General features: G+C 43.8%; 1 protein-coding gene across 2 annotated transcripts in view; it reads right to left on the reverse strand.

Annotated features, from left to right (window-relative positions):
- Positions 1-1,131: 1,131 nt before the first annotated feature.
- The window catches only part of GSDME (gasdermin E), a 297,722-nt gene continuing 284,884 nt past the window's right edge, over positions 1,132-13,969 (reverse strand). For both annotated transcript variants that reach the window (XM_063921700.1, XM_063921701.1), the window contains exon 11: positions 1,132-1,517. In XM_063921700.1, the coding sequence (XP_063777770.1) occupies positions 1,281-1,517 (237 nt within the window). In that variant the 3' untranslated portion in view covers positions 1,132-1,280. The remainder of the gene's footprint in view (positions 1,518-13,969) is intronic.

The raw sequence follows: 13,969 nt of genomic DNA on the forward strand, positions 1-13,969 counted from the left end.
AGCACAGCTATGGTTAGCGGCGGGTTGCTATGGCAACGCACAGTGAGTACTGTGCGGAGGGACAACGATGCTGCACCCGGAAGCCGGAAGTGACGCACGCGGATCGCGGGAGGGAGCTGCAGACACGAGATGTGAAGGTAAGGGTATTTAAACTCTTATTGTACCACACATTGTTTATGATGTTGCTTGAAAACGGCTAATTAAAGCCAAAACGTTGCACACTAGCATATTGCTGTTGGAGTTTTATTTCCTGAAGGAGTCCGCTGAGTGCCATAGCCTGGAGGATTGTATACACTGTACCAATGTGCACCGTGGCAGGATGCAGCTGAAGTGAGAGTGCCGGTTGTTAGTTTGCTATATATATATATATATATATATATATATATATATATATGCTATGCTCCGGTGGTATAGATATATATATATTATAGCGCTGTCACTTATTCATCACAAGGCAGATCTGCAGTCATATAGAGGATGCTTCTGATACCCATTATAACTGACACAGGAAGTGCATGATTCCTTATAATGCACAAGTTTTCCTAATAAACACAGACGGTAGGACATCAGGATTCACCAATCATAAGCTATGACATCAGGTGCATAGATCTGGGGTCTGAGAGAGGTCTAGACCTGTCCTTGATTTTTGTATGTGTAATTTCTAGTTTATACACATGACGTGCAATATATTGCAATAGTAATAAGGAATAAAAAAAATATTACTCCACAGCTGCCTAGATATTCACAGCACAGTAGTAAAAAAATTGAAAAACCAGGACTGTTTCCATATATAAAAATTACTATTTTCAACTTTGTTTATTTTACAATGAATCAGCATTAAATGAATTAAGCAATTAACTAAAAAAAAAAATATTCCTTTTCGTGTAAAGGCATTTTAGTTTTGAGTGGTGCATATTGTAAGAGAACTTGGGCTGGGCGTGTGCTGTGAATGTTGTAATGGCTATTTACAACCAGTAATAACATGGAAACGGTTACATGGAAACAAGATGAAATGTTCTGGACTCATCATTGCTGTCACCGCAACCTACTGACTGCAAGAAGCAAAACAACGCAATCGGTGGTACATCTGTGCAGGAATGTAAAACGTCTATATGAAAGCTATGGCATTGCTCTACAGAACACATTCTCCAAAATGCTTTTATTAGAAGTTAGAAAACTTTTCTCTTGACTTGTGTTTTGTTACATTTAGTCATGAACGTGTACAATACACTCTACGTGGCTGTTGCTGGTCAGAACCCAGGAGGAGAGTCCAGCATACTTCAGTTCTTACTGTGTTTCTCTAATGAATGAAATCCGGATATGGAAATGTAAAGGATGAGTGGGAGAAAGCCGGGATCCTTGGCAGTTACTGCACTGATGCTTTCTCCATTCTCTTCCATCCTTACGTTAGATAAAGAGAACAACCTCTGTACGATGTGAAATGTACCTTGGTGGATGAGATCAGACAGCAGCGGCCCTGCCCTTGAACAAAGTCCTTCATCTGATGTGATGTTTGGCTAATTAAAGAGAGAACACAGGAACACAGTTAATCCCAGAGGCTGTAAGGTTATGATTTACAGTTTTAAACAAGCTTCAAGTCTAGAAGGCTGCGGCAAGGCATAGCTAGCAGCAAAACGGGAGCACGTTATTCTAAGCCTGTATTACGAGATGTGCTGATGCAGATCTGATTGAACTTTTGGCATCTGTTATGGTATTGTCCTCTGAGAACTAAAAAATATAAATCTTAGCAAAGATCATGGAATTATGATAAAGTTAAGCACAAGAAATATGCTTAAATTCCAGTAAGAGGGAACTACTATGTAAATAAATATATATTTATATATAGAATTTGTAATAGACTAGATGTACAATATTCAGTAAACGTTTCCCCACATGAATTACAGTCTAATTATTCTTGCAATATAATGAGGCACAGGAGATGCCATTCCTCAGCCATGTCAGCAACATCCATTAATTTCATTCTTCTCTAAAATGACAATTTCTCTTCTCGTGTCTAATTAAATCCCTCGCCCTCTATTCGCCCTCCTCCTCAAAAGATTACAATCATCTTTGTTTTATCTTATCCGAGCGTGCTAAAGCCTACAAACCCCTGACAGCATTGTCTAGCTGGAGGGAAAGGGGCCATTGGGCCTTACGTATGGCATTGGAGCACTGAGAAGACAAAGACGGTATTGCTAATATGAAAAGTTAGTTGAGTGGGAAAAAGAATTATAGAAAATAAACAAATGTCTTCCCTGCATGTTCTGTAAGAAGTACAGGTAGAAATTGTCTACAATACAAATAAAATGCAACAAAACTGGGCAACTTAAAAAGATGTCCCCAGGACCCTTAATAAAATGTGGGTAGTGGCCCATTTATGCATCTCCAGAAGAGACCTCTGCTCTTTTGAGAGAAGATGGGGATCCTTGGAGGGTGGGAGAGGGAGGTGGCACTACAAGGTTATAGTGTCATTAGGAGACAATGGGGTCTATTTACTAAGCCTTGGATGGAGATAAAGTAACATCTAATCAGCCCCTAACTGTCATTTTTCAAACCCAGCCTGTGACATGGCAGTTAGGAGCTGATTGGCTGGTACTTTATCTCCGTCCTCTTTATCGCCATCCAAGGCTTAGTAAATAGACCCCAATGTTCTACAATTACATAATACAGTAACCCAACCAATTGTATAGCACAGGCCAGGGGTAGGCAATCCATGGCAATAGGAGGCCTTTTCTGCACTCTAGACGTTCTCCAGACTGGAGAACCTAAGGGTGACCCTGCATACACTGCGGAGCCTGCGCCCCTGGTGAATGAATCCTGAACCCTGCTCAGTTGAATGACAGTACAAAATTCTCATGAATTACCTGTCTCTAGAATACAATTTATAAACCTAAACCCGGGAAAACTTGGTTCAAACAGTAAGGACAGAGAAACCAGTAACATTTCAATATCCCTCTATCACTATTGTACATTTTTGTGTATATGGTAATGGTGGCTGCACTCTGGAAAAATGATGGCCTTGTAATATTGAATGTCTGACACCAAGAGACAAAAATGTTGCCTACCCATATTATAGCACAAATGTAGTCAACCTGCGGCATGCCAGCTGTTATGGAACTACAGGTCCCAGCATGCCCTGCCACAATTTTGCTGAGACAGGGCATGCTGGGTCGTGTAGTTCCACAAACAGCTGAAATGCTGTATGTTGCCTACCCCTCGTATAGCACATAATGGTTTAATATTGGCACATGATATCATTGTAAAGTACATTACATGGAGAGACCAATTCGGTTTCAGATTAATAAGTATTTGCCACAATCACTTTATCAGTAATGGAATAAATGACAATAGTTTAGCCCAGTGGTTCCCAAACTTTTTTGAATCACGGCGCCCTAGAGTATCTGAATTTTTTTTCACAGCACCCCTAGGCCAAAAGTTTTAGGGCCATATGCAATTGCGGTCGAATTGCCGCAAATGTCGAAAAACGGGGCATTTTCGACACAAAAAAATGATTTGACAATTCAATACAGTACTTTTCGATAAAAAAAAACGGCCGTTTCAAATTCGACTTTTTGCAATTTGACAGTTGTCAAATTCGACATGTCTGCAATGGTAAAAATGCGTTTTTTTCGACAAAAGTATATTCAATTGAAGAATGTCGATTCGACAACAGTGCTTTTCGACAGTAATTTAGTCAATTTCAGTCTGCCTCATTTTGCTGGCGGGATCAAATAAAAAAATTTAAAAACATGTTTTTTTTTTGTTTGTTTTTTATTGCTAATAGCATATCTATTTATATTAGAAGGGATTATCTACTTGGGTTTGTCTATTAGGAGCCACAAGTATTATTTAATATATTTTTTTAAATATTTTTTTTTTTTTTTTAACTGACTAAAATAATATGGAGAGATCAGAGCATGTTTTTCAGTGGGAAGGGTGGGAATGGGTTAAAAATCCTGAAAGAAAATGCGTGGGGTCCCCCCTCCTAAGCATAACTAGCCTCGGGCTCTTTGAGCCGGTCCTGGTTGTAAGAATACGGGGGAAAAATTGACAGGGGATCCCCCGTATTTTAACAACCAGCACCGGGCTCTGCATCCGGTACTGGTGCAAAAAATACGGGGGACAAAAGATGTAGGGGTCCCCCCATATTTTTCACACCAGCACCGGGCTCCACTAGCTGGAGAGATAATGCCACAGCCGGGGGACACTTTTATACCGGTCCCTGCGGCCGTGGCATTAAATCCCCAACTAGTCACCCCTGGCCGGGGTACCCTGGAGGAGTGGGGACCCCTTAAATCAAGGGGTCCCCCCCCTCCAGCCACCCAAGGGCCATGGGTGAAGCCCGAGGCTGTCCCCCCCCCCCCCATCCAAGGGCGGCGGATGGGAGGCTGATAGCCAAGTGACAAAATAAAGAATATTGTTTTTTTGTAGCAGAACTACAAGTCCCAGCAAGCCTCCCCCGCAAGCTGGTACTTGGAGAACCACAAGTACCAGCATGCCGGGGGGAAACGGGCCCGCTGGTACCTGTAGTTCTACTGCAAAAAAAAAATACCCAAATAAAAACAGTACACACACACCGTGATAGTAAAACTTTATTACATACATGCACACCGACACACACATACTTACCTATGTTGACACGAAGTGTCGGTCCACTTCTCCACGTAGAATCCACAGGGTACCTGTAAATAAAATTATACTCACAAAAATCCAGTGTAGATCTGTCCTCTTCTTGTTTGTAATCCACGTACTTGGCAAAATAATAAAACGCAAAACCCGATCCACGCACTGAAAGGGGTCCCATGTTTACACATGGGACCCCTTTCCCCGAATGCCGGGACCCCCCGTGACTCCTGTCACAGAGGGTCCCTTCAGCCAATCAGGGAGCGCCACGTCGTGGCACTCTCCTAATTGGCTGTGCGCGTCTGAGCTGTCAGGTGGCGCATAGCACTATGCCGCTCCATTATATTCAATGGTGGGAACTTTGCGGTCAGCGGTTGAGGTTACTCGCGGTCTACTGTATATAAAGAACCTTTTTACACCTTGTAGGGTTAACAATGGCAAAAATGTGTATATTCACAGCCAGCAAATATAAAAGCATATATTAAATAAAGTACATCATAATGTGACAAACAAACAAAAATTACAGAAAAAAAATCTTCAAAGAAGACAATATTATTCAAAATAAAATTGTAGTAGTCTAAAACATTTTCTATTTGCAGACATACTGTATAGTAGTGTGGTGACCCAATTTGAATTACAGTTTCTCCAAACTATTATTCTTATAAGGTCTTGAATAGATGGAAAAAAAAGAGTTTGCAATAAATCTAGGTTCTCAAACTCTGTCCTCAGGACCTCAAACAGTTCATGTTTTCCAGGTCTCCTCACAGAATCGTAAGTAAAATAATGAGCTTCACCTGTGGATGTGTAAAAATGTGTCAGTAAGTAATGACTATACCTGTGCACCTGCTGGGTGACCTGGAACACGTAAGCTGTTTGGGGTCCTGCGGACAGAGTTTGAAAACCACTGATCTAGGTACACACTATAGCAGAGGTTCACATATGCGGTCTTCAAGGCACCCTAACAGTCCAGGTTTTAAGTATATCCATGCATGGCCTTAGGTGACTTAATTAGTACCGCAATCAATTTGATTTAACTATCTATGCTGAGCCATGGTTATCTTTACAACCTGGACAGTTGGGGTGCCTTCAGGACTGTGTTTGGGAACCTCTGCACTATACTATAAGTTCTCAAACTCTGTCCTAAGGACCCCAAACAGTTCATGTTTTCCAGGTCTCCTCACCGAATCACAAGTGAAATAATTAGCTCCACCTGTGGACCTTTTACAATGTGTCATTGATTAATGAGTGCACCTGCGCACCTGTGCTCTTGCTAGGTGACCTGGAAAACGTCTGCTGTTTGGGGTCTTGAGGACTGAGGAGGTAATTCTGAGTTGATCGCAGCAGGAACTTTGTTAGCAGTTGGGCAAAACCATGTGCACTGCAGGGGAGGCAGATATAACATGTGCAGAGAGAGATAGATTTGGGTGTGGTGTGTTCAATCTGCAATCTAAATTGCAGTGTAAAAATAAAGCAGCCACTATTTACCCTGCACAGAAACAAAACAACCCAACCAAATCTAACTCTCTCTGCACATGTTATATCTGTTCCCCCTGCAGTGCACATGGTTTTGCCCAACTGCTAAAAAATGTCCTGCTGCGATCAACTTGGAATTACCCCCTGAGTTTGGTAATGCATGGGAGCAAATGACAATCAACTATTTGCTCCCAAACACTGGAAAACAGTAAAAAAAAAACATCCAATTTGCCTGAATTACTATTTTTTTTTATTTTCCAGTGTTTTAGAGCAAATGGTCTATTGTCATTACCAGATTTTCATTCCAACCAGCCAGATTGGATTGACCATCTGACAGATAATTGTATAGTGTGTGTACCCAGCTATAGCTAGACACCAATAATGTTTTCAAAAGCTCATATACTGTAATAATATAACCTGATCCTACTTGTATATCATACTTGCCTAGATTTGAAGTTTCCTCTCCAGGAGACGCCTGGAGAGGAGATGCAGGTGGGCAGTTATGTGGGCGGGGTCAGACTAGTTGTATCAATAGGCCCCACCCCTGGCAGTAAAATGCATATTTAAAAAGGTGTTGGGCTGAAAGGACATTGGGTGGCCAACTGCAGCATTGCAGATGTGCTCTAATCACATGCTGACCCCACTAGTAGATGATGTGTCACCAAGGATCTCCTGTGACCAGACAGTATCTCTGACTTCCAAACTGGAACTAGACTGGCCCACACCACATACCCTGCACGCATACTCGCCTCCCCATTGGCGCAGCCGGAATGACTGAGAACACAGCGCCATGTTTCTGGAGATATGTGCCCTATAGAGAATGGCACATGTGCAGTAGACTGTTAGCAAAAAGCATGAAAAGGCAGTGAGAGATAGGGACGCCCTGAACGGAGGCACCACAAAGGTCCTCGCCTCTCTCTTGCCTTGCCCCTGAAAGGTACCAATGCCAGGCAGGTTGCATGTAAGATTGCCCTTATTCAGTATATGATATATTAGGAAGTTGTTAGGGACAGTGATTGTGAGCTTGTTTTTAAAATACCTAATTTTATTTTTTATACACACTATCTTTTTAAACGTTTCCTCAAATTAACGTGCTCAGCTGACACTTTTTACATACCAATAAAAGTTAAGTATTAAAATTAAGAGGCTAAGGTTGGCAATAAAGTGATTAAGCTGCATTATATAGTGTATCATTCCCCCTAGTTCCTGCAGCACACCATGTGACACACTTATGTTTCTTTGCTCTCGAGTGATGATTATAACAACTTCCAACACCATGAAGTATTATATTGTCTATCTCTGCCCCCTCACATTTGCTTTTGCTTACAGATATGTCCTCACACATCTTTGCTGCAGTGACGCTAAAAAGACCCCCTTGGCACGCCAGATCGCGTGAGCATTTAGAAGGATCGGAATTATCAGTGAGTATATAGTCTTCTGTTTCCTTCTTCACTCCTCCATTGTAGCCTAGCCATTACCCTGGGATGTACCCGCGCAGAATACAGGAAGGTCTAATAACCAGTCAAGACTTCAAAGGATGTGCTTACACAAGTGTCATTTATTTAACTGCCTTAAATATTTATCTTTAGTGTCTTACAGAATCTCTTAATTAGGTCTTTCACTGCTAGCTCCCTATCCAGAAGTGCCTCCCCTGTCATTAATGAGTAAAATAATACAAAGAAGATACTTATGACACATAAGTATCTTCTTTATTATTTTACTCATGATTAAATCAGTTTGGGAGGCACCGATCGTGGTGCCTCCCGTACCGACTGATAAAAGATATGGGAGCGGGGGGCGGGGCCTAACAATGGGCAGGAAAAGCCCATTGAAATTGTATGGGAAAGCGGCACCATTAGAGGTGCCGCTTTCCTACAGGGACATGCTTTCAACCTATGAAAGCACGTCTCCTGTCAGTGAGGCCACAGTGATTGGCCAGCGGATCCGTCACTGGATCCGCTGTCAATCATTGTGTGGGCCTCGGTGGCGGCGGAGGTGCGGGATGCGGCGGGCCGGATGGCGGAGGTGCTGGCGGCGGTGATGCGGACGACGGTAGCGGCGTCATCGCCCCGCCCCCTCCGCTGACTTATATAAGTCAGCGCGAGGCAGCGGCTGTCAGTCAGACGGCGGAGGAGGAGCTGAGAAGAGCTCCTGAAGACCGAAGACGCCGGAAGTCCTGGATGGGCGGCGGCTATGCAAAAGAGCTTAGCAGCCGCCGCCCACCAGGTGAAGATGCTGGAAGTCCTGGATGGGCGGCGGCTATGCAAAAGAGCTTAGCAGCCGCCGCCCACCAGGTGAAGATGCTGGAAGTCCTGGGAAGGCGGCGGCCATGCAAAAGAGCTTACAGGCCACCGCCTCCCAGGTGAAGACACCGGAGGAAGACACCAGAAGCCCTGGGGAGGTGGCGCCCCCCCAGGTGAAGACGCCAGAAGCCCTGGGAAAGGCGGCGGCCACGCAAAAGAGCTTAAAGGCCGCCGCCCCCAGGTGAAGACCCTGTTTAATAAAGTTTTTTTTTTAAAGTATGTGTTGTGTTTTATTTTTAATATTTTCTTTACAGGTGGACTATGGGTGCCAGCAGGCCCTTTATGTCCGGGCATGCTGGCACTTGTGGTTCTCCAAGTGCCAGCATGCTGGGGCAGGCTTGCTGGGACCTGTAGGTCACCTGTAAAGAACAATATTACTATTCTTTACAGGTGGACTGCAGGTGCCAGAAGGCCATTTATGTCCGGGCATGCTGGCACTTGTGGTTCTCCAAGTGCCAGCATGCTGGGGCAGGCTTGCTGGGACCTGTAGGCCACCTGTAAAGAACAGAGCATACAATGAACCCCGCACCCACCGCCACCAGGGGTGCAGGGCATAGCACTGGGCTATCAGCCCAGTGCTGGTTGTTGCTCGGGAGGGGGGACCCCATTTTCATTTTTTGGGGGCCCCACTTTCCGAGGAATGCCAACACTGGGCTGACTGGCTGGGGGGTGTATAATGGCAGGGGGACCCCACACTGAGTGTCTCCCCTGCTATGGCATTACCCCCCCCCCCCCCCAGCTGGTTCTGCCTGGTGCTGGTTTTAGCGGTGGGGGGGGGGGGGACTGCATTTTTTTTTTTGTGCGGGGTGGGGGTGGGGGGTTAGTTGCAGTGCCTCCCCAGCCCCTGACCTCACCGCACGTCACTGACTTACACCCCTCACACACATGGGATAATGAACACAAGTCAGGGCTGGGGTTTTAGATATAATTACCTCTTTCACACTGCCGCTGGGATCCGGATCATCGCCGCTCACACAGTACGCTTGGAGATGACATCCAGCAGCCTTTTAGGCATAACCCGGGTCTATCATTGACCTGGTTCTACCTTTCACACTGCAGATGACCCAAGTCGAACCCGGAAGTAACCCTGGTTACGATTATGGTAGCGTACCCAAGCTGCACAACTGGGTCGACAGTTTCACAACCTGGACCCTGGTCGCACTGACTTGCCCCAGCAATAACTCGGGTTCTCGGCTCCATGTGAAAGTGGTATTAGAGTGGATATCTGTACCTTTATTGTCAATGAGGCTAGTGGTTTCATAATGCCATCATGCAAGAACTGCAGGGCATACGAGGCCACTGCTATCATAGGGTAAACTTAGCTCACGTTCACAAAATAATAGTTTTTCCAGATTCTATCATTTGCTTGTGAAGAGATTCTCTTCTCTTGCCTGTAACAGTACCCGGTTTTTTTTTTTTTTAGCACTTTCTGCTCAAACCTCCACCTGCTGCATTCAGATGAAACAGTAGCCCTGACTGGTAACATGCAAGGTTCTTTTATTCCCATAGTGGTTGAGAAGCATGCTCAACTCGGCCAGTAGGGCAGTATAATACTATAACCTCTACCTGTTCTTCCCTGATTTTCTTCAACATGCCATTTATCACAGGGAACGGTGGGAACACCCAGATGAAAAGATCATCTTAGTGAGATAGTGTCTGCATTCAAGTATTTTGCCATCAGGTCTATTTCTGTGCAACCAACACTCTTCATTACGGCCTGTAATATCTGTATTCAGCTCCCATACTCCTGGGACTGTATGCTTTTGGCTGAGAAAGCCTGCTATAACATTTTCTTTGCCTGACACATGGAGTGCTGAAAGAGAACCCAGGTGCTTCACTTCTTAGACCATAAGTTTCTTCGCCCGTGAGAGTCTGACTTTTGGTTCCGCCTTGACAATTTAAATACGTTTCTACTGCCACATTGTCTACAAATACTTTTAGGTGAGCTCCTTTCAGATGATCTTGGAAATAACTTATTGCTTGCCATCTCTTGCTGGTTCAATGAGATAAATTTCTCATAGGTATCCACCATTCTTGTGCTACATGTTGTGACAGATGTGCCATCACCTAATTAGTCTGTTGTTAATACCGGATACTGTGGCTGTGATAGAGAAGTTGACCTATTATTTAAATTTATGCTTCTCTCCCAAACTAGTAACGTCTTTGTGGATTGCTCCAATTGTACGTGGTAATATAGGAACAGTTTTTTTAGACTGCACTTTAGTATATTCAGTCAAGGGGGCAGCTAGCATGGGGGTTCAGCTATTGTGGAATTAACAAAGTGTGGATTATCGAAGTGTGCTATCTGAACAGTTAAAAAAAAACAGTTTTATTCTGCTTAAAACTGGACTAATCATCTGTCTATTTCTTCTCATCTTTCAGGTATGTAAAATAATTTCTATTGCACTAAAGTCTCAGAGTAACCCACATGCTGCTTGCAAACTACATCAAGTCTTCTGCTTCTCATCTGTTTGAATGTATGTGAAATCATTTCTATTGCACTACCTCTCAGAGTAACCCACATGCTACTTGCAAACTACATCAAGTCTTAGGCTTCTCACCTGTTTGAATGTATGCGATATGTGTTTCTTGTCATTACCTATGTATATGATGGAATGTATTGTGGATTAGTTTTAGAGTAGGCTATTGCCTGTTTACCCACCCAGCATTTCAATCAGGTGACCAAATGTTCAGAGGTAGGCCTGTATCTTAATCAGACATAGTATTTCTTTAGAGTCAGTCAAGGGGGCAGCTAGCATGGGGGTTCTCTAGCATGGAATTAACAAAGTGTGCTATCTGAACAGTTAAAAAAAAAAACAGTTGAACAGACATTGAGCACCATCAAGGAAAGGTAACTTTAAACAAATTATTCCTACACCATTTAACCTAAAATTAACTCACAAACTATCACATCATGTTCACCAAACTACTGTTTCTTATTTCAGTTCATGGAATTCTCACCAAATTTAACACATTCTACACTCACCCCTCTGTGCACTTTACAGTTTCTATTATCCACTCCCCTCTTCTAAACACTCATGAGCTTTATACTTACTTCTCTACAATACTCTGACATCCACAATCGGCCACCATAATAAACACTCACAAACATCCAACAATATTTATCTCACTCTTCTGCTTTTATTAGCTGGTGACATATCACCAAATCCAGGCCCCAACCACCTGTCCCACTCATACTCAGCTGTTTCAAAACAACATAGAAATCCATCTAACCTCATAAATATCACGTCTCCCATCCCCCCTCCAAGTCACTAAAATTTGCCTTATTGAATGCACGCTGTTTGTAACAAATTAACATCTATCATCATCTTCATATCTAACAACTTCAATCTGCTAGCTATAACAGAAACATGGCTCACACAATCAGACACAGCTTACCCTGCAGCACTGTCACATGGTGGTCTCCACTTCACACACACCTCCAGGCCTGGCAATAGTAAAGGTGGTGGAGTTGGAATATTACTGTCCCAATCTTTCACATACACAGTTCTACCTCAGGTTCCACCACTCGCATCATTTGAAGTTCAATCTATCAGGATTTTCACCCCCTTCTTTCTGCATGTTGCAGTTATCTATTGCACTCCTGGGCAACCCAAACAACAGTTTCTAGAAGATTTTTCTGCCTGGCTCCCACACTTCTTATCCTTTAACATATCCACCATCATTATGGGAGATTTCAATATAGCTGTTGACAGTCCACAATCTCCTCATGCCTCCAAACTCCTCTCTCTAACCTCCTCTTGGCCTCACCCAATGGTCTGACTCCTCTACTCATCAGGAGGGCCACTGCCTTGATCTTGTATTCGCCAGGCTCTGCTCAGTTTATGAATTCATTAACACTCCTTGCCTTCTCTCTGATCACCTTCTTAATCTCTTCCATTACTCTAAACTCTATGACACTAAAACCAAGCAAGCATCCTCTAACCTGCAGAAATAATAGGATTTTGGTACTTACCAGGTAAATCCTTTTCTTTGAATCCATAGGGGGCACTGGAGTACTCTAGGGATATGGACGGTTCCACAGGAACTAGGCACTGAATAGTTAAACTTTGACTATACCTCCCCTCCATATTCCAGAGTACCTCAGTGTTTTTTTACTGAGCCGAACTGGAGCTATAGAGGTTGACAATGGAGAAATACATATAACCAAAAACGGACAACAATAAAGTTGACACAAACTAAACTGACAACTAACAGTTGACACCAACCCGATAGAATTTCTAATTTGAAACAGTCGGTAAGAATGTGTTACCATAAAATTCCCTGCACTTACCACAACCAGGTAAACAACTGCTCTGGGTGGGCGTCCAGTGCCCCCTATGGATTCAAAGAAAAGGATTTACCTGGTAAGTACCAAAATCCTATTTTCTTTTTCATCCACTAGGGGTCACTGGAGTACACTAGGGACGTACCAAAGTTTCCCCCCTGGGCGGGAGAGCTGTTTGGCACCTGTAACACTAGACGGCCAAAGCTAGATGCTGATGCCGCAAAAGTATCAAACCTGTAAAAGCGCACAAACATGTGCACTGAAGACCATGTAGCCGCACTGCAAAGCTGTGTCGTAGAACTCCACGACCAGCTGCCCATGACATTCCCGGAGAACGTGTGGAATGAGCTGTTACTGATGTAGGCGGCTGTAACCTAACATGAAGGTAAGCCTGACGTATGGTCAGTTTTATCCATCTGGATAAGGTCTGCTTAGAAGGTGGCCAACCCATCTTGGCCGCATCATAGAGAATAACAACGTATCCGTCTTAGGAACTGTAGACGTTCGGAATACATAAACTCGTAATGTGCGTACCACAACCAAAATTCCAGAATCTCCTGTTAACACAGGAACTACTATTGGATGATTGATGTGAAAAGAGGACCCTACTTTTGGCAGGAAAGCGGGATTCGTCTAAAATTCCGTTCTGTCATTATGAAACACTCAATACGGTGGCTTGCATGACAAGGCACCCAAAACTGAAACCCGCCCTGCCGAAGCTAAGGCTAGGAGAGAAATTGTTTCCCAAGTGAGAAACTTAATATCCACTTGTTGTAAGGGTTCGAAACAAAAAGACTATAAGAAATCTAAACCCAGATTCAAGTCCCATGGCGCAGTAAGTGGAGTGAAATGGAGGCTGTACTTTGAGGACACCCTGCATAAAGGTGTGTACCGACGGCAATAGAGCCAATCTTCTTTGAAAATAAATTGACGACGCAGATATCTGCACCTTTAGTGTGGATAAACGCTGACCTCCATCTAACCCCATCTGTAGACATAACAAAAGACGGGATAACTTGAAAGATGATGTCGGAAACTTCCGAACTTCACACCAACCTATATAGGCACGCCAAATTCTGTAATAATGAGCTGCCGTAACCGGCTTCCTAGCTCGTAACATGGTTGGTATAACCTATTCTGGAATGCCATCTCTTTTTAAGAGGGCTGTCTCAACAGCCACTCCGTCAAACGCAGCCGCGCTAAATCGGAGAAAAAGAACGGACCCTGTTGTAACAGGTCCGGACGCAGTGGGAGCAGCCAAGGAACGTCCGCGAGTAGACCG

The sequence above is a fragment of the Pseudophryne corroboree genome, chromosome 5, assembly GCF_028390025.1.
Source record: "Pseudophryne corroboree isolate aPseCor3 chromosome 5, aPseCor3.hap2, whole genome shotgun sequence".
Classification (NCBI taxonomy): Eukaryota; Metazoa; Chordata; class Amphibia; order Anura; family Myobatrachidae; genus Pseudophryne; species Pseudophryne corroboree.